Raw genomic sequence first — 20,050 nt, forward strand, 5'->3', positions numbered from 1 at the left:
TTCACATTTAACTGAATTTGGTAGTTCTGCCTAAACTGCAAAACCTTTCAAAATCTAGTCTCAAATTTCTACCAAATTTACCTGCATTTTCTTACTATCTGAACTTGTTCTAATCAGTTTGTTCTGACTTGAGTAGCTATTTATTTCTAATTCTCTATACAGTATTTGTTTCTGCTTCTCTATTTTTATTCATTCTGTTTCTTACTTTGATTAAAATAACCCCTTTCCTATCTAAATTCTATTCTTTCTTCAAGTTCTTCCTTGAAACTTGAGAATTTATAACAGTCTTTCTAACTAATCCAGCCTATATGAATATTACTCTTCTGACATATTTATATAATATCTTGTCTTCATAATGATAGAAGAGAATTATGGGTTTTTAATCTCAAGAAATTTAGATTCCATTTCCATCTCTGCTGTTAACTAGTTGTATAATGCTGGGCAAGTTAATTAACATCTCTGGGTTTCAAAATTTGTCTTTTTAAAGAAGAAAACTAAGAACCCTAATAATATGGTGTTCCAAACAGTGTGAGAAAACATGTCTTGGGAAATATATTTTAATTTATATGTAACATCTATAAATGAATGATTTTCAAATATAATTGTCAACTCTCAGGTAGTTGAAGCACTTCTCTTATAATCGGCATAATGCTATTAAATTAATCACTTTTATTTATTTTTTAGTTGGAGTCTCACTGCATCGCCCAAGCTGGAGTGCAGTGGCACACTCACGGCCACCCTAGCATTGACCTGCTGGGCTCCAGTGATCCTTGCGCCTCAGCCTTACAAGCAGATGGAACTACGGGCGTGTGCTATCACACTCGGCTAATTTTTTGATTTTATTGTAGAGACAAGGTCTCGCCAAGGTGCCCAGGCTGGTCTTGAACCCGCAGGCTCAGGCAATCCACTTGCCTTGGCCTCCCAAAGTGCTGGGATTACAGGCTGAGCCACCAAGCCCGGCCTCAATTAATCTCTTTTCAAATAAAAGATACAATAAGCAAAAGTAAACCATCCCAGCTCACTCCAGATAGTTAGAGTCTAACTCTATATTTTACATTGATTGTCAAAATTATGGTAGGTGGTAAGAAGCTGAGAAGTAGAATCATATAGAATTTAAAAACCAGACTCAGTCATTTTAATGACACAAATAGAGCTGTCACTCTATTGCTACCTTTGTCTGTCACAATTGAGTAAGAGTTCAGTGCTGGCTGACATTCTTGAGCCATTTCTCCCCTGTTTTAAGCCTAGGGTAGAATTTCTCCCATGACTGCTTATTTTCCCTGGAGAGTTTCACACAGAGGCTTCCATATAACAGTATTTGCTTTCCTCAGCAAGGGGCTACATAGGAAGAAGAAGAGCAAACGGGGGGGAACCTTCACAGAGTATCAACAGGCTATAGATTACACGTACGTTGAAACTCCCAGTATAGATTTCCATTAGAACAGTTAATTCTTTCCTCTCACGTTCCACCTCTGCATTCTAAATCATTCACTCTGGACCTCTTCAATATAGCATTCTAAGACTGAGAAAGCCTAGTTTTACGCCGTTATTTTGAAAACCGTTCTGTTTGATACAAGATGTTGCTGTCAAATAAAAGGGTATATGCTAGAGATTTGTATATCCTCTGAATTGCCTATACCTGCTTATAGTTTGGTGTTCTTTATATTGTTTTCAAGGTACATTTTGGAGTGAACCATGATATCAACATTAATTATTAGAAAATGTCCACCACAAAAAAAGGAAAATGTCTACCACAAATCAATAGTGTGGACCCCAGGTAATTAAATGTTAGCATACCAACATATGAGCCTTTCAATGGTGTTTTGGCCTTTATAGTAAGATAATAGCAATATATGTAGTATACTAAGTAAATTGTTTTTTTAAAAATACAAAAGTGCAATAATATGAGGTAGAATGGACAGATTATAGTACAGAACAGTTTAAGGTAAAAATGATTAACAAGCGTCTTTTACCTTATAATATCTCTTAGAGGACATTAATATACTTAGAGGCATGCCCAGAACCATCAGTGGGTAGGAAACAACTCTAAATAATCTGGTAATTTTGTTCTCTAGAGTTTCAGGCCTACTTGCCTTATTTCTGTGATTTAAATACCTTGATTCATCCTATCTCTTCTCAGAAGTTGCTTTTGGTTTTTTTAAAAGCTATGTCTGTATCAGGATAGTTGCTACTCCCTTTCTAGGACTAGGACCCTGGGTCAGGGTGACGCTAGGTAACCAGGATAGGTACTAAGTTGGTTGGTTACTCAATGATGAACTTCTTTAGAATGAAACATTCAGGTAAATACAAATGGTGAAGATTTTAAAAAGAATGACATTTGAAGATATATCAAACAGCCTTTACTCCAATGTCCTCAGAGAAAGAAAAAAGGAGGAAAGGAGAACTTCAAAAAGTGAGATAACATAAAAGCTACTTCTTTTCAGGTTACTGGCAAGATACTGTGCTCAAGGTTTGGACTGTGTCCAGTTTGAGCCTGAGATGAAGTTCATAGCACACCTCATGAAGTGGCAGAGCAGAGCTCTTCAAAAGCACAGTTGAGTTCTGGGAAAGCACTCATCTTAAGGGAAGAAGGATCCATGCATAATGAGCTTTACTCAGTAACAAGTCGGTAGTAAGAGATAAAGGATGATTAGACACATCATGGTACTCATCAGTCAGATTTGTCTCTACCAGTCTGATGTCTGAGTTATCACTAAAAGCAGGCATACCCCTAGTGAATTAGAAAGAGGGCCTGGGGAAAACCAGCCAAGCAGCAGTGTGATGTGGTAGTGGGAAGCTCAGAAAGTGCAGTCTTGTTTTTAATCACATGTGATACACCACTGGTGATTCACAGAAATACTTGGAGAATTTAGCAAAGGGCTACATTAATTTAGAAGATAGGGGTAATATGCTCTTAAAGATGGGCAATTACAGTTAACGTACCTCCCTTTGTACTTTCAAGGGCATGAGGCCTGGAGAAACTTGGGTTACATAAGGATACAAAAATCAATACAAAAGTCCCAGAAAACAATTGTACTTATAAAGAATCAGGTAGTGCTAATTCTGACAATCTCTCTTTCTCTTCTCGCCTATGTTTTTCTCACCTTTCTTGAAAGAAGTAAAAGTGTGAATAGGAATAACACTATCACCATTAGCGCCACTGGAATAAAGCCAACACTATTAAAAAAGATTCCTGTAAACTTGACACATTCATAGGAAAGTAAAATATTTATCTTGTTGACATAGAGATTCCAAGAAAATGTTGACTCCTGAAGGACACAGACACTGCTATAATTCTTTGGCTTCTGAAGAATAAGATAAGTGAAAATTATGGTATTAAGTTCCTGTCTCTTTAGCAGCAACTCCACTCCACCTAGTTAGTACTCCAAAAATTCCCATCTGTATAATAACAACTTTCCAAAATAAAGTCCAATACTTACTTGTCTCCCACGATTCCCAGGTTGATTGTGGGGTAACCATGTTCCTGAATTGTTGCTAGGAGAGTTGAACGATTGCTGTCTCGAATCTTTCCTGGTAAGAGGTCATCTTCAGGATTTAGCAGCTACAAAACCAAAAAAAGCACCACAAATTATTCTCTTAGGATAATGTTGCCTATTGCTAATGAAAAAAAAAAAAAGATCTGCTAGGCAGTGTTTAGCATATCTAGCTACCTACAAATAGTATCTGGCATGTAGAAAGTATATGCTCAAAAGATCTTTGATTAAAAGTTGAAAGTATAGGAGGATGAGAAAATGTTCTTACAGAAGTAAGAAAAAAAAAAAAAAAGGAAGAATTTCAATGGTGACTGAACAGCAGACCAAATACTATACCAGCTTGGGCTACAATTTGACAATAATGCTCAGGAGAGATACTGGGTCTGTAATTAGTTACTGGGCCAAACAATTATCTTTTTTCTTCTCAGTATTATTTTCTAATTTGACTTTCAATGGAAAAATCTAAGGTAGAGATTTTATGACATTATATCCTCAAGTCTGAAGAAAATAAGTTTATCTTTTCTTTGATGATTTTGATCTCTTTTCTGAAGTGGGATCAATGTTATAAAATAAGTTAAACTTAGCTACACATACCCATACTCCTGTAACTCTGAACTCAGTTGAAATCTTTAGAATGTAGTATCTAATGTTATGTCTCTGGAGAAAATTACAGAAAACTATTCTATGTAAGGATGTTCCAATGAGGTACAATTGACATAATGACATAGTATCTAGTTATATGAGGGTGTAGGATTTACAGTACATTTTAAGTATTTTCAAAGAAAACAATACAGAATTAGATGGAAGAACATAGGCTGAATATACTACAAGAAACTCGCAATTTTCCCTCTCTAAAAACAATCTCTATTTTCTGTTATCTTATACTTCCAGTTATCTTGGGAATGATGCCTAAAACTTATTACAGTTAAAACTCAAAAGAAAAAAAGAAAAAAATGAAACATAACCCATAATCTCCATACCTTTCACTTTCCTATCTACCACATATTAATTTCAATTTTTTGTTTTTGGCATTGTCAATGGTGCCATTGTCTTCCCAATTTTCAAACAGTTGGCTTTGGATTCTTTTTTTCCCATTTTGTAGTCCATTTTCTCTCCCCAAAGGCCTCAATCCGTTTTTTTTTTTTTTTTTTTGTTTGTTTGTTTTTTTGAAAGTAGGATTTATTAAGAAGACAGAAAAGCTCCCACAGTGGGAGGGGATCTGAAAGAGGTTGCTCAGGCCTCAATCCTTAAGAACATTCTAATCCATCTTCACCTGGCCCTACATTTTCATTCAATGCTTTGCAAGTAATCTCTAGAGCCTTATGTGTTGCTTTGGATTTGTTAAGCTATATAGTTAAACAAATTATCATGCAGTAGAGAGAATATAAAGGCATAATACTTATAGAAAGCAAGACAATCATAGAAAACCTAAAACCTAATCATGGTCCATCAAAAAGGTGAACCAATCTAGACTGACATATCTCCAGAAGATAATGGTCTAATTTGGGCTGAAAGTGAGCAGAAGTGGGGGAATTGAGAAAAGGATCCAAAATTACAATTTTTAAAACTGTACTATAACCTGTAAAATAGTAACTTTTAGAATTGCCAGTGCCTGGTGATACCAAAAAGCATACTGAATTTAAATCAGTTTTATTATTGTTTTCTAACTTTCTACAGAAAACATATTCTCTTGACCTTAGGTTAACTTGCTAGATCTGTTCCCCAGAAATTTTGTTAAAGATGAAATTTGTTAGTAGGCAATGTTTCCTACGGTAACAATCTCTGATTGGTAACTTGCGTATGGACTAGGAAGGACTGCACATGAACTATAAATACCTAGTGGGAAGCCACAACTCTGGGCTTCTATGAGTGTGGTGACATGTATAACTGAGTGATTACTTTGTGGGGCCCCTGGAAACAGCTTAAGATTGCTGGAAGAAATATTCATCCTATGTAGGATGTGGGGCTTCTAAGACAGGGTGGCTCCCACACTCCTTCAGTATGAGTCTTATTCCCTGGCACCTGAGCTATCACTTGAAGAACAAACAGAGCAGCTAGTAGATGACTGTGTGGACTGCTAAGAAGATTAGTCCCACTGAAGAAGAAAGCCTGATGTTGCCCTGCTGGAGGCTGAGTTGTCTGTTCAATGTCTTTCTAAGTAAACTAGTTCAAGGCATGGTGTATTTGGTGTATTCATATCTTGTGGGTCTGCATGTTTAATTAAGAGAAACCTCTTGCTGGGCATTTCAGAATGTAAATAAATGGTGAATATATATAAATTGAACAAATGCAAGAGGTTGGGAATGTATGCACACAATCTCATAATCACTTTATGGTATCACCTAGATTTTAAGCATGTACAGTTTGTTGAAATCAACAAACGTCCAAATCAGCTATTCACTGTTAGCTATATTTGACAACTCCACAATCCTAATTTTGAAATTATTCCCTCATTCTTAACAAGCTTATGCAGTAATAAAATACTGAGCAGGTTTTAAATAGTATACACTGTTATCTTGTATAACATTCTTTGGTTTGCCTAGGACAACTGTCCTGCTTACCAATGTGCCACACTGGATTCAAGAAGTGGACATATGTGAAACCATACGTACCATGGGACATCAAAACCAGTATATAAAGAGAGCTTGCACTGTGACTGGTGAATTATGGCCTTGCCACATAGGTAAATGCAATTTCTTTTGGCCTCTCAGAAAATAAATAATTTTTTTTGCCTATTGTTTTCTGGTATCTGAGGATCTCACACCATCAGAGAGATACTATATTTATCTCTACTTTTTTTTTTTTGCCAGTTTCTAAAACAGTGCCTGGCACAGAGGTATCCAATGAACATCTATTGAACAAAACTAAACTTTGTGATCATATAAAGTCATAACAACAGCTAATTTTGCAAGGGAAAAGGTGAGGAACATCAAGCTATATGGAACCGGAGATGATAAAATTTAGAAGCATTATTCTCTTGAAAAGCCATGGAATAATTTAGTATAGTAGGCCAGGGAACAAGTCATGCAGAAATAGTCAAAGTCTCTTCAAGAATAGTCAGGGCTGAGTGCATGCAACTAAGATAACAAACTCTTCCTTAGATTCCATGATATAAGTACCATCTGTACTCCTACCCTATTACCAGTAAATAGTTTAGAGTATAAAAGGTAGCTTTAAAAAAATACTATCAGTATGCTTTGGGGGAATAACTGAGGAATACTAGTTCAGCCTTACAAAAGCACTAGAAAGAATATGGCAATATAGCTTTAAAAAAGTTTCCTATTAACTAAACAGTTACTTATGAGCAGGCTAATTCTACTCAGCTTTCTCAGACTCCATGAGCTTACTTGGATGAACAAAGCATATAAGTAAATCACAAATAAGAATGTTCATTGTGTTAACCAGTTTAATAAAAATTTCTTTCTGATGCTAAATATAGTTTCACTGTGTAGATCAAATTGAAGAGAATGCTTGTTTTGGGGTTAATCAATAGTTTTAGGAGATGACTGGTGCACCTATATTGGGAAGTAAGCAAATCTGAAATGTTGATTTAGATCTCCATCAGCAAAATAAAATCATTTATTCTTTTCTTTTGCTCTAACCCAAAGAACTACAAGGGTTATAGAGAGACTTTTGAAAATTTTCACTTCCAAGATTTTAAGAAGTGAAATACACACACACACACACACACACACACACACACACACACACACACACACTCACTCACTCACACACTCACTGAGCATGCTCTGATTTCTCTTCAGAACAAATAAATCTTTTGCCTTTTACTAAAAAAAAAAAAAGTGAAAAATAATGTTAATGAAGGGCTTATTTTTACCACAAAGTTAGAGATTTTACAAAAAGTTATATTTATCTTTTCTTTAATAGTAAGTAAGGCCAAAGAAATTACTTTTTAAAATCTCAATAGTTTCTGATTATGCTGGAAGGATTTGAGCTTCTAGCATTCATTTTTCTGTCTCTCAGTTTGACCTTAGAGCCTCTGATGGAAGTTTTGCATAACCTAAGCAGAACAGGAGACAGGGCATTTCCGCGCCCCCCGCCCCCCAAATGAGTGACACCAAGCCATTTATTGCAGTAATTGCTACACAGATTTAGGAACACAGAAAGTCAATAGTAACCTAATGCTACATCACAGTGCCTACATCTTTCACCTCACTTCATCTCATCATGTAGGCATTGTATTGTCTCACATCATGACAAAAAAAGTGATTACACTACAAAAAGATATTTTGTGAGAGAGAGAAAACTAGCAGTCACATTTGCTCAATTTTATTATGGTATATTGTTATAACTGTTCTATCATTATTAATTCTTACTGTACTTAATTTATAAATTAAACTTTATCATACATATGTACATATAGAAAAACACACAGTATATACAGGGTTTGGTACTATCCATGGTTTCAGACATCCACTGGCGGTCTTGGGATGTATACCCTGCAGATAAGAAGGGACTAGTGCATTGGTTTGCTTTATAGTGTTCCCATTAGTGTCTTAGGATCTCTTTACTTTTGCTTAGGAATTTTTTTTGCTCCCTTGACATAATGATTTCAAATGACCTGTCTGTAAGCTAGCTGGTTCTTCTTTTATTTTTTTTGAGTTGGGAGTCTCACTGTGTTGTTCAGGCTGTAGTGCAGTGGCACAATCACGGCTCACTGCAGCCTTGACCTCCTGGGCTCAGGTGATCCTTCTGCCTTAGCCTCCTGAGTAGCTGGAACTACAGGCATGTACTACCACATCTGGTTAATTTTTTAATTTTTTTTAAGAGATGAAGTCTAGCTATGCTGCCCAGCCTGGTCTTAAACTCCTGGACTGAAGTAATCCTCTCACCTTGGCCTTTCAAAGTGTTGGGATTACAGGCATGAGCCATCATGCCCAGCCTGGTCCTTTTTTATACCCAATTAATCTGCTGTTGAACCCTTCTAGTGAAATTTTTTTAGCTCAGTTATTGTCTTTTTCAGCTCCAGAATTTTTTTTTTTTGGTTTATTCTTATAGTTTTTATCTCTTTGTTGATATTCTCATTTTGTTTATGCATTGTTTTCCTGATTTTGCATAATGGTTTTTGTGTTCTCTTTTAGCTCATTGATTATCCTTTTTTTTTTTTTTTTTTTGAGTTGGAGTGTCACTCCGTCACCCAGGTTGGAGTGCAGTGGCACATTCATAGCCACCCCAGCATTGACCTCCTGGGCTCAGGTGATCCTTCCGCCTCAGCCTTCCCAGTAGCCAGAACTACAGGCATGCACTGTCACACCCGGCTAATTTTTTGATTTTATTGTAGAGATGAGGTCTTGTCAAGTTGCCCAGGTTGTTCTTGAACCCATGGGCTCAGGCAATCCCCTCACCTCGGCCTCTCAAAGTGCTGAGATTACAGGCTTGAGCCACCGTGCCCAGCCACATTGATTATCTTTAAGAAAGTTGTCTTACATATCAGAGTAAAGAAGTCTTTACAAAATATATTCCAGTTTCAGAGGATAGAAACTATTTAATTATCTTATAAAAATATATCATTTTATACTTGATTCTGGTGGCACCAAACACAGCAGTATTCAAGAGGGCCAATAAAAATCAGGTACTTATTATTATAAGTATACTATTATATTTCACTCAACACTGTTGTGAAAAAACAAAAGTCTTGCTTTGTTTTTATTTTTTATTTTTTTTGAGTTGGAGTCTCACTCTTGTTGCCCAGGGCTGGAGTGCAATGGCATGCTCATGGCCACGGCAGTCTTGATCTACCGGGCTCATGTGATCCTTCTGCCTCAGCCTTCCAAGTACCTGGAACTACAGATGCACACCACCATACCCGGCTAGTTTTTGTGATTTATTGTAGAGATGAGGTCTCACCAAACTGCTCAGGCTGGTCTTGAATCCCTGGGCTCAGGCAATCCTCTCACCTCAGCCTCCCAAAGTGCTGGGATTACAGGCTGAGCCACTGCACCCAGCCTTTTTTTTTTTTTTTTTTTTTTTTTTTTAAAGAAAGTTGTTTCAAATTCTTTTTTGGGTAGTTCAGAGCTTTGCATTTCTTCTTAGGATTGGTTTCTGGAGATTTATTTTGTACCTTTGAATGGGCCATGTTTTCCTGCTTTTTTACAAACTGTGATTATTATTTTTTTAACTGAGATTTGGGCTTTTCAAAAAACAGCCACTTCTATCAGTCTTTATGGGCTGTCTTTGTACAAGGGAAGCTCTTCACCAAGAGAGGTTCTGGGACCTCTCAAACCTTTTCTGGGGATACATCTCAGGTCTTGTGCATGTGCTTTAATTCCAGCATATATGGCTGAGGAAGTTATCCAAGAGTTCTCAGAAAGAGACTGACTAAATTTCCCTTTCTAAATCAGGTCTGAAATGATACTTTGACTTATTCTGAATAGTATGCCACTGTCTTTAGGAAAAAAAATTGATTATCAAATCTCTCCTGGTGATTAAAGATCACAAGGAATGTCATAAGGCTAGCCATGGCATCCAGAATCACTGATATAATTTCTACCCAAAGATGGCCCATCGTTCCAGCATTAGGATGGGTACAATCCATTCTCCTAATAAACTAAGTACGAGTTTTCACAGTTTAATACCAATAGCTAGCAGCTAACATTCCTTGTGTATGTGTTCTGAGTGTGTAGAAATGTCACTGGTTGTAATATTTCGTTCTAATAAATGGAAGGAAACATTTCTTAATACACAATTTCTAGTTCTTCTTCCTTCTTATCTTCTGAGCTTGAACTATCCTAGAGTCAATTTTTTATTTCCCTATTACAAGAACGTGGACCCATTGGTAAGATCTATAATCCACAATGTTCCATTTTCAACACAGAACAAATGTCGGAAATACATTTATCTTAAAGGCCCTCTTCTCTCCACATTTTTTTTTTACCTCATTCCCTGTTGACATGACTGCAACCACTGGAAACTTATTAACTTCAACCTCTGTGACACCTACAGTTGCCAGAAGACCAATCTCTGAGGGGCCCATGTGGGTTCCTTTGGCCAAAACGCATTCCCCTCTTTTAATATCATGGCCGATGGGTCTGAAAGTCAAAGCAGAAGCATAAGCAGTATGACTAAAAATAATATTTTCTCAACTCAGAGCAAAATTTTAGTGTCAAAGGAGGAGGACATTCAAGGGGAGAAAAAAGTCAAGAAATGAGGCAGTAGAAAAATAGTGAAAGGAAATTCTAAAAACTCTATGCTTTTTTAATTGTAAAAGTTAGATTGCACAACAGAAAACAGAAACAGAATTTGTATCTATTAAGGCTAAACAGGAATATGTTACTTTATATTTTAAAATTATTTTATACATTGCTTTGCACTATATTATTGTTAAATATGCCAACTGCAAACTTTCTTTGATATAAGGCAAGAATTTGTATGAAAATAGCTAGTGGCATTAATGATAAAAAGTTCATAGTTGGTTAGCTTTGTGGCAAGGAGAATAATGCTAATAAGGTTAATAGAGGTAATTTCCATTTGGACCATTTAAGTTACACTGGTGTGCTACCACAGAGCTGGGAGAAGTGTAATTTTGTTAGAAAGAGAAGTGAGCAAGTTAGCATTAATAAAATCAGGGAAAACATATTCCATTGTAAAAAAAAATTTCAAGGTATATGTACTATTTATGGTAGGACAATAGCTTCATCTTTGTATCTAATGAGCAGATTATTACATTGTTATTGGTAGTCAGTAGAGGATGTGCTATCAGCTAATTGTGCAAATACTCAGTTCTGGGATTATCTGAGATGATACCAAATTCTGGATTATCTAGGGGTGGGAATGGGTGCTTCTGGATTTCTAGGGGTAGGATTAACTGTGGATTAGTAGGTTCAGGAATTTACTTCTTTATTATGTTGCTTTTGACTATTTTGCTTGACTTTACTATCTTCATTAAAAAGTAGGCAGGTCAGATATAGGAAGAGTAATTCAGAAAATTTTGCTTGTTAAAGCCCTGAAAGCTAATGAGTAATTACCATAGCTGCAAGTTTATAATAGCCAGACTCTCATCATGTAGAAATAAAAGTTTACTATATATTCTGTATGTTTTGAATTTACCTGATATCTTGGCCTGGTCGAGCTTGCACCAGAATTCGCACTTCAAGTTCTTCAGTGCCCTGTAATAAAAGCAGGTCATGTAATTTCAAACAGAATAATCTAATAGACTTTCTGAGCAGTAGAATTTAGCTACTCAGATGCTTTTACCATCAGATAGGCCCAGCATGTATACAAATATAGAAAAACAGAAAACCACTTGCTAAGCCCTTTGAAATCACTATAGTTTCTAACACAGGTTCCTGAAAAATTAGAGGGTTTGGTGCCAAATAAATAAACATTTTCTCTAACTTTCATGCTCTTAAAAATATACCAATTCAAAATATAACAAACACAGGATTCTCAAGGAATATATGTATGTGTATTTTATATATATCTATATATCTATATATATATATCTCCTAATGAAGTGAACGTACATGGAAGTGACCTCTTTATTCTGTTCCTATGAATCGTGGGTTCAATACCATGCCAAGTTTCCCAAATACCTGCAAATTCCAGTGAAGGACTTATAGTTTGCCTGAGAGTAGATTTCTGTACATTAATGACAATCATCAATTTTACATATATTGAATGTGACTATTGTGACACTGGAGCTGGGTATTGTCATCTGGCAGTCTGTGGATGCACGTGTTCAGATTTCAGTGCTCTGCTGGCTTCCCTGATGCCAATAAATCCACATGCACAGTTCTGACCATATGCAATATGATCTGTTTGCCAAAAGCTGAATTTTTTTTTTTTTGAGTTGGAGTCTCACTCTGTCGCCCAGACTGGAGTGCAGTGGCCACTCCCGGCCACCGCAGCCGAGGCCTGCTGGGCTCCGGCGATCCTTCCGCCTCAGCCTTCTGAGTAGCCGGAATTACAGGCATGCGCCACCACGCCCGGCTGATTTTTTTATTTATTGTAGAGATGAGGTCTCGCTGCCTAGGCGAGTCTCGAACCTGTGGGCTCAGGCAATTCACTCACCTCAGCCTCCCAAAGGCGTGGGATTACAGGCTGAGCCACCGAGCCCGGCAAAAGCTGAATTTTATAAGCCTTACATGTGCAAAGTTAATTAAAAGGAAAATCTCCAGATCAAAAAAAAGAAAAGTGGCTGTCTCTCAGCAATGGCCACATTTTACTATCCACCCAGCCCAAAATAATATGTTTGTTTCCATTTACTTATTTATTTTTAGAAGTAGGGTCTCGTTCTGTCCCCCATGCTGGAGTACAGTGGCACAATCATAGCTTACTACAATCTCACATTCCTGAGATCAAGTGATCCCCCCACCCCAGTCTTTCAAGTGTACCACCATGCCTGGCTAATTTTTAATTGTAGAGACAGGGTCTGATTGTGTTGCCTAGGCTGGTCTCAAATTCCTGACCTCAAGTGATCCTTCCACCTTGGCCTCCCAAAGTGCTGGGATTATAAGCATAAGCAACAGAGCCTGGCCCATATATTTAACTTTGGCTTTTAAAATGTATCTCTCCAACTTCTTCACAAAACAAAGAAGATAGCCAGTCATTAAAACCTCAGTTTGAAACTGTTCTACTTTTATTAGTGGGCTATACTCTAGTTTCAATAATTTACCACTAGTTTTAGTGAGATAAAGGCCTGCTTAGATCCAAAAAGATCTCTTTTATTTGGGGCAATGGGGGAGGGGGACTGACATAAATTTAATATTTCCAGGATGCCATTTGGCAACACAGCTTTTCCCTGAATTATAGAAAACCAGAAATGGAAGGATCACCTGGTTCAAATGCTTGGTTCAGTGTAATATCCAATTTGCCCAAGTGTTCTTTGTTAGATTCTTCTCTATCCATTTCTGATTTCATGAATTTCTTCATGTTTTATCAGAAGCTAGTCTCAATGACAAACTTTTCAGCTAGAAGGTATGTCAGCCATTACTATTTCTGCTCTTTTATCTTGAGGTAGTTTCTTTCCCTGCTTGCAGGTAAAATTTCTTGGGTCAAATGTGATCCCAATTCTGCTATATAATAACAGCAATGATCATAAAAATCCCTCTATAGCAAAGGATTTTCAAGCTTAATTTTGCATTTACTGGAGACCCATACACTACAATGCAAGATCCCAACATAATAAAACTGGGTTAATCTTACAAACATTACAGAAAATGGGTGTGACATAATACTGTCACATGCACAACAGCACGGGAAGACCTGGTGTTGACTTACATCATCTGATTCCCTGATAAGTTCGGTATCTTCCACTTGTACTACTGCATCAGCACCGCAGGGGATTGGAGCACCTGTTGTAACCCGCATGACTTGTCCTGGCATTACTGTCTGAGTAGGCTGGAAATACAAATGTGGAAAAGACAGTTGATTTACTTTGCTGTTGCAAAGGAGAAGTCTATAGGAGATGTGACTTTTTTTGGTGGAAATTATAATACTTTATCTAAAAGAAGATTATTGGATGTGACTTTTTAAAGAAGGAAACCATAAAAGAAAAGTCTTATGGTCTTATTTTGGGCTAATGTATAAAAGCTACCCACAAACAGATCACTCACACCAAAGAAGCTTTAAATGGATTTAAGCTGACTTCATATGTACTTTTAGGTAATGATGTCAGCTGTCTTTCTTGGTGCGCTGTTTTGCTTTGGAAGAACTGCTGCTTACATTTGTCACTATTGCCTCTCATTTACACGAGAATTTTCCTAATATATGTAGAGCGACTGAGAGTCTGTGAGAAAAAAGTGCTAGGCCATATAATGTTATGAATAACAATGATAAAAAACCATCCCCTTCATAATTTATTGAAGTTCTGATGCTTGTGAAATGTAGTACTTTATTAACTAAACTTTTTGATTAAATAAAGGCAAGCCAGAAATATTTTAATTGTTGCTCTTGAAAATCTTTCTAAAATGTATTGGCTCACCTGTCAATTACTAATAAGAGTCTAACTAATGCAATTTAATCATTTAAAAATGATTCCAGTGTCTGTAATGATCTGGGTTAAGTATTACTTTTGAAAATGAAAAACAAGATTTTCATTGTTGACACTCTTGTGTGGATGGTATAAAAGACAGGACCTGCCCTGCTAGCTTCTTGCAACATGGGAAAATGTGTATTTCTGTAAGATTCACCTGACAGATTAAATCTGTCTCAGAAGAGTCACTTGTCAGGGGCCATGCTTTAGGTCAGAATTGGGAAAAGGAATGTTTCAAATTTCCCCTAAAAGAAAATCCTGAGACAATATTAATACCCCCCCCCCAAAGATACCTTTCCAAAGATGTATGCTTCCTAAATATAGTCATGTGCTGCATAATGAAGATCTGGTCGTCCACAGACAGCATATCTGACAGTGGTCCCATAAGATTATAATATTGTATTTCTATTGTACTTTTTCTATGGTTAGATATATTTACATAAACAAATACTTGTCACTATTACACTTGCCTACAGTATTCAGTACAGTAACAATCTGTATAGATTTGTAGCCTAGGAGCAACAGGCTATACCATGTAACCTAAGTGTATAGTAGGCTACACCATCTAGACTTATGTAAGTACACTCTATCTGGTCACACAGTGTAAAAAAACACCAAATAACACAGTTCTTAGAATGTATCTCCATTGTTAAGCAATGCATGATTGTGTTTAAAAACCTAAAATCACTACAACATGAATATACTTACCACTACTGAACAATATGCTTAACAATAGTTAAGATAGTACATTTGATGTTATTTTTAAACCACAAAAATAAAATAAAATAATCACATACATACTTTGGAAAATGGTTAAGGTAAAATACCACATCACTGAAAGCACAAAGTAAAACTGAACATTTATTTATTAGAAAAGTCTTAAAACTCTCCTCTCCATACTATCACTACTGCAAACAAAATACTGTCAATAACTAATATTTATTGAATTCATGATCTATGCTAGGTAGTGTTAAGCGCATATATATTCCAGAATATAAGTGCTATAAAGACAAAAATGTGTTTTATTTTCTGTTTGCCTCTCCATATCACATAATCATTCTCTGCCCCATGCTGTGGCCCACAAGGCTAACCTTTATGGATGACTTTAACCAGCTCCTAACATTCTGGTTTCTGGTTAATTTTAGTCAATGAGAGGGACCAAGAAGAGATTAGAGGGTAAGAGGCAGAGAAAAGTAGAGTTTTCATTCCTCATGCTCTTTTCCAGCTGGACTGTACTTTGGTGATGATTAGGGCATCTCTACTACTGATGGCCACAGTTACTGTTGGGTGGTCCTCTCCCATAGCTAAGAATCTTCTCAGGTTCAGGTGCTATTTTTCCCCTGTGCTCCTCTAGACCAAGAGGGTGGTAATGGAATCTTGCTGCTGCTAATACCTGGGTGCTTCAGGTTCTTTTGTTGGTTTCCCTTAATCCTATCTGGATTTTGGAAATAGTCGCTACATTAATCTTTTTAAATCATCCATTTCCCAGACATATTGCTCTGTCATGGCAAGGCCTAGAAAGTGTCTCACACATGCCTTGATGAGCTGAGCCACTATGCATCTCAGAGGGGAGCTGATTTAGTACTCCATGTCCCAGTGAAACAGAGCACAGGTTGAGCCAAAACACCCTGACCTACAGGTCAAATAATTCTAGTACCTTGCCTCCCTAGTGCTATACTAACCCCCTAGCATCTGAACCACTGAGGCACACATTTCCTGGGGGAGCTGAATCATTGCCTCAGAATCTGGGATCTGCTGAGCCCCACTACTAGAGTCATTACTGTATGGGGCCTCATTTCTGGAACCGTAGTTGCCACTGAGCTCTACTGGCTCAGATTCCTTAATTATAGCTGCGCCCTGCTCCCTGGCCCAAATCTCCAGATCATCTGTTTTCTCCTGGAGTTGGGTCAGTGCTGTCACCTGCCTCAAAGGGTACACTCATAGCTACAGCCTGGGAGCCTGGACCAGAGCTGCCGGGGGAACCTCAGAGTCACAGATCCTGGCTCTGTGGACAACATATACCCAACCATACCATATAGGGTGAAACTCCACCCCAAGACCCACCTGCCACAATAGGTTCACAAGACCCTGAAGCTAAACTCTGGCCCACAGTCACCCCAAGCACCATACCTTGAATCCAGTGCCACTGCAGCAGTTTGTAGGTTGTGTCAGATCTGGCACCAAGAGGGATTCTCTCAGCTAAGTCTCCCCATTGTGGAGAAAATAAGAATAGGAGGACCCCAAAGCCCTTGACACTGAGAATACTAACAACCTATGCCACTGTCACAAACTTCTATGGCTTAGACCACTGAGGCATGCACAGTTATTACTGACATTCAATGCAGCTGAAGAAGCTGCAAGGAGATTATATCACTGCACCTGTGTGGAAAATCATCTTTCCATATCTTTCCCAACTGGCACACAAAAACCTTACTGTAGCTCAAAGTTTGGAAGAGGTGACAGTTCTACAGGTGCACAGATAGCAGGGAAATAAGAACTATGAAAAAGGAAGGAAATGTGATATCATCAAAGGAACAAAACACATTAGAAACAGATCCCAATGAAAAGGAAATCAGGAAACTGCCAGAAAAGGAATTCAAAATAAATAATGATCTTAAGGAAAGTCAGCAATATAAAAGAAAATACAAATAGAAAATTCAACAAAATCAGGAAAACAATTCATGATATGAATGAGAAATGCAAGAGATATAAACCATAAAAAGAATCAAGTAGAAATCCTGTGACTGAAAAATTCAATGAATGAAATAAAAGCACAACAAAGAGCTTCAACAGCGGAGCTGCTTCAACAGCAACTTGATCAAGCAGAAGAAAAGATCTCTGAACTTGAAGATATGCCATCTGAAATTATAGTCAGAGAAGGAGAAAAAAAATTAAAGAATGAAAAACAGTGAAGAAAGTCTACAAGATGTATGGAACATCATTAAGCAAATATTTCTAGTATCCACATTCTAGAAGGATACAAAGAGGGAAAAGGCATAAGAAACCTATTTAATGACAGAAGAGCTGAAAACTTCCCAAGTCCGGGGAGAGATATGGACATCTAGATCCAGGAAGTTCAAAGGTCTTCAAATAGATTCAACACAAAGAAAGTCATTCATGGGGGAGTTCTGGTAAGATGGCAACTGCACAGGTGGAACTGTGAGACTCTCTGAATGTGAGTTCCCAAAAAGACTCTTACTTTCCTTCCCCCACCCCCCTGCCCACTGCCAGCCACACGGTCCGAGGCCTGGAGACCCTCGGTCCCACACAAGGCCGGCTATTGCAGCCCTCTGGCTGCTGTTGCTCCACTATAGGTGTCCCTGGCTCCAGCCACGAGGAGATCCCAGCTCCCTCTCCGGCTACAATATCTCACCCGGCGCCAAGTCACTGCCTGTGGAGGCCCCTGGATACCGCCTTGTGGAGATCTGGGTTTCCTTGCTGGCTACACTGATCTGCCCAGCACTCAGCCGCTGCCAGCTCCCACCCTGACTGGGCTCCCAGCCCAGGGTCCAGTGCTTGCTCCTCAGAGTTCCAGCTCCCCACCCTGGGTTCTGGGCCCCCACCCAGCCCTCTTTCAAGTTGCCATCACCCAAGGAGGCTCTAGGCGCCCACCCCTCAGAGATACCAGCTCCGTTTCTGGCTGAAGTGCCCTGTGTGGGGCCCAAAGCTGCTGTCACCACTCATCACCTGTCCTTTGGAGCTCCGGTCCCACTATGGCTGAGGCACCCAGCGTGCGACCCCATGATTGTGTAAGGGAACAGTATATCTTAAGGAGGTGCTGATCAGCCGCTCTCAGCTTCAGAAGAGAGAACTCCCAGATCCCTCCTCCACCCCAGGCTGCTGGTGGCACACCAGATCCAGCGCCCAGCTGTGCCGCTGATCCCCGGTGCCTCACACACCAGCACAGCCCATCATAGTGGAATGCCCACGGACCTGGATGAGCCAAGAGAAAAGATGGATGGAGAGAAAGGATCCGTAAAAGAGGAGCTGCCCACCTTGCCCATTTTCGAGGCAGAAATTTGCATTGACCCGCCCACTTATGAGCAGCCTCCACCTTGGTTTCTAATGTAACATCGTTAAACAGGAGACAAAAGTTCCTTCCCTATGCTGAATCAGATACAGGCAACTCAGTGTTGCAGACCTCTCAGGCAGCAAGCTAAAGGAATAAACCAAAGCTGGGAGTAAATTTATCTGCCTGCAATTAAAGCAAAGGGGAGAGGCTAGAGATCAGAGCTGAAGAGACTTTAGACACTCAGGAAAGATTCCAAAGCTAGTCTGGTTTCTTATTTTGACTTGTGATTTTATCATTTTGACTGTTTGTTTTGTTCACTTTTGTTTGCCTTTTGATTTAGAATACCTGTTTGTGTTGGGGAAAAACGCATCAAAAGGCATGATTCTATTGGACTGTCTTTGTGTGGTTACCGGTATGCTTTAGGGAATTTTGTTTGTGTGTCTGTTTTTCACTCTTTTCTGGTCTTGTGTCTCTTTTTCACCCATTAGTTGGTATGTATGTCTGTTTTCCCTCTCACTCTTCTTTCTTTCTAACTTTCTCTTGATCCCCCATTCTTCTATTATTTTCCTTTTTTGTACCTCCTTTTGTTCCAGGGATCGAACTTACACCCCGCTGCAAGGACAGATTGTAAGGCAGTGGGAAGTGGGTGCCAATGTGCCCATACACCTGTTGGTGGATACTGGGATCAGCAGATAGATTCTGAATCACAGCTTCCCCCTCAATTAAACCTCAAAACTGCAAAAAGTACAACCCCCAGCCCACACACCAGCCTTAAAGTGAACAAAGCCAGAGGACCCTCATAAGGAAGAACAGGAGACTGAACAAACGAAGTAAAAGCAACCCCACCTTCCCTGAAAAACAGAATTAAAGAAGGGGAGGAAAAGGGAGAGAGAGAGAGAGAAAAATCTACACAAATGAAGAAAAACCAAAAGAAGAATATGGGTCTCTTCCTGATGCCTGGGAGGGCAGACACTGAGAAAACTGACTTCGGAATGCAAACAATGAAGAGCCCCCAGAATGACTGGTCTCAAACTACAAACCTAGATATCAAGACATTAATGGACAGATTAAAAAGAATTGAGGAGAGACAAGAAGAAACTAGGAAGGAGTTGATAACTGAGATAACAGTAATAAAAAATACTGCAAATGAAATAAATAACAAACTGATAAGCATGGAAAGCAGAATTACCCAAGCAGAAGAAAGAATCTCAGAGCTTGAGGACCCAATATAGAACTAACCCAAACTGTCAAAAACATAGAAAAGAAGCTTAAAAAAGACAGAACAGCTGGGCTCGGTGGCTCAGCCTGTAATCTCACACCTATGGGAGGCTGAGGTGAGTGAATTGCCTGAGCCCGCGGGTTCGAGACTCGCCTGGGCAGCGAGATCTCATCTCTACAATAAATCAAAAAAATCAGCCAGGCGTGATAGCGCATGCCTGTAATTCTGGCTACTTGGAAGGCTGAGGCGGAAGGACCGCCAGAGCCCAGCAGGTCGAGGCCGTGGTGGCCGGGAGCGGCCACTGCACTCCAGTCTGGGTGACAGAGTGAGAC

At 38.7% G+C, this 20,050-nt stretch overlaps 1 protein-coding gene across 1 annotated transcript in view; it reads right to left on the bottom strand.

Moving 5' to 3' along the window:
• The window catches only part of GPHN (gephyrin), a 62,821-nt gene extending 48,971 nt beyond the window's left edge, over positions 1–13,850 (bottom strand). The window contains exons 1-4 of the mRNA XM_021709168.1: positions 13,734–13,850; positions 11,562–11,620; positions 10,390–10,543; positions 3,441–3,562 (exon numbers count right to left, since the gene is read on the bottom strand). Of these exons, the coding sequence (XP_021564843.1) occupies positions 3,441–3,562; positions 10,390–10,543; positions 11,562–11,620; positions 13,734–13,838 (440 nt within the window). The 5' untranslated portion in view covers positions 13,839–13,850. The remainder of the gene's footprint in view (positions 1–3,440; positions 3,563–10,389; positions 10,544–11,561; positions 11,621–13,733) is intronic.
• Between the last annotated feature and the right edge of the window lie 6,200 nt (positions 13,851–20,050).

The sequence above is a fragment of the Carlito syrichta genome, unplaced genomic scaffold (assembly GCF_000164805.1).
Source record: "Carlito syrichta isolate Samal-C Ts95f unplaced genomic scaffold, Tarsius_syrichta-2.0.1 Scaffold169076, whole genome shotgun sequence".
Taxonomy (NCBI): Eukaryota; Metazoa; Chordata; class Mammalia; order Primates; family Tarsiidae; genus Carlito; species Carlito syrichta.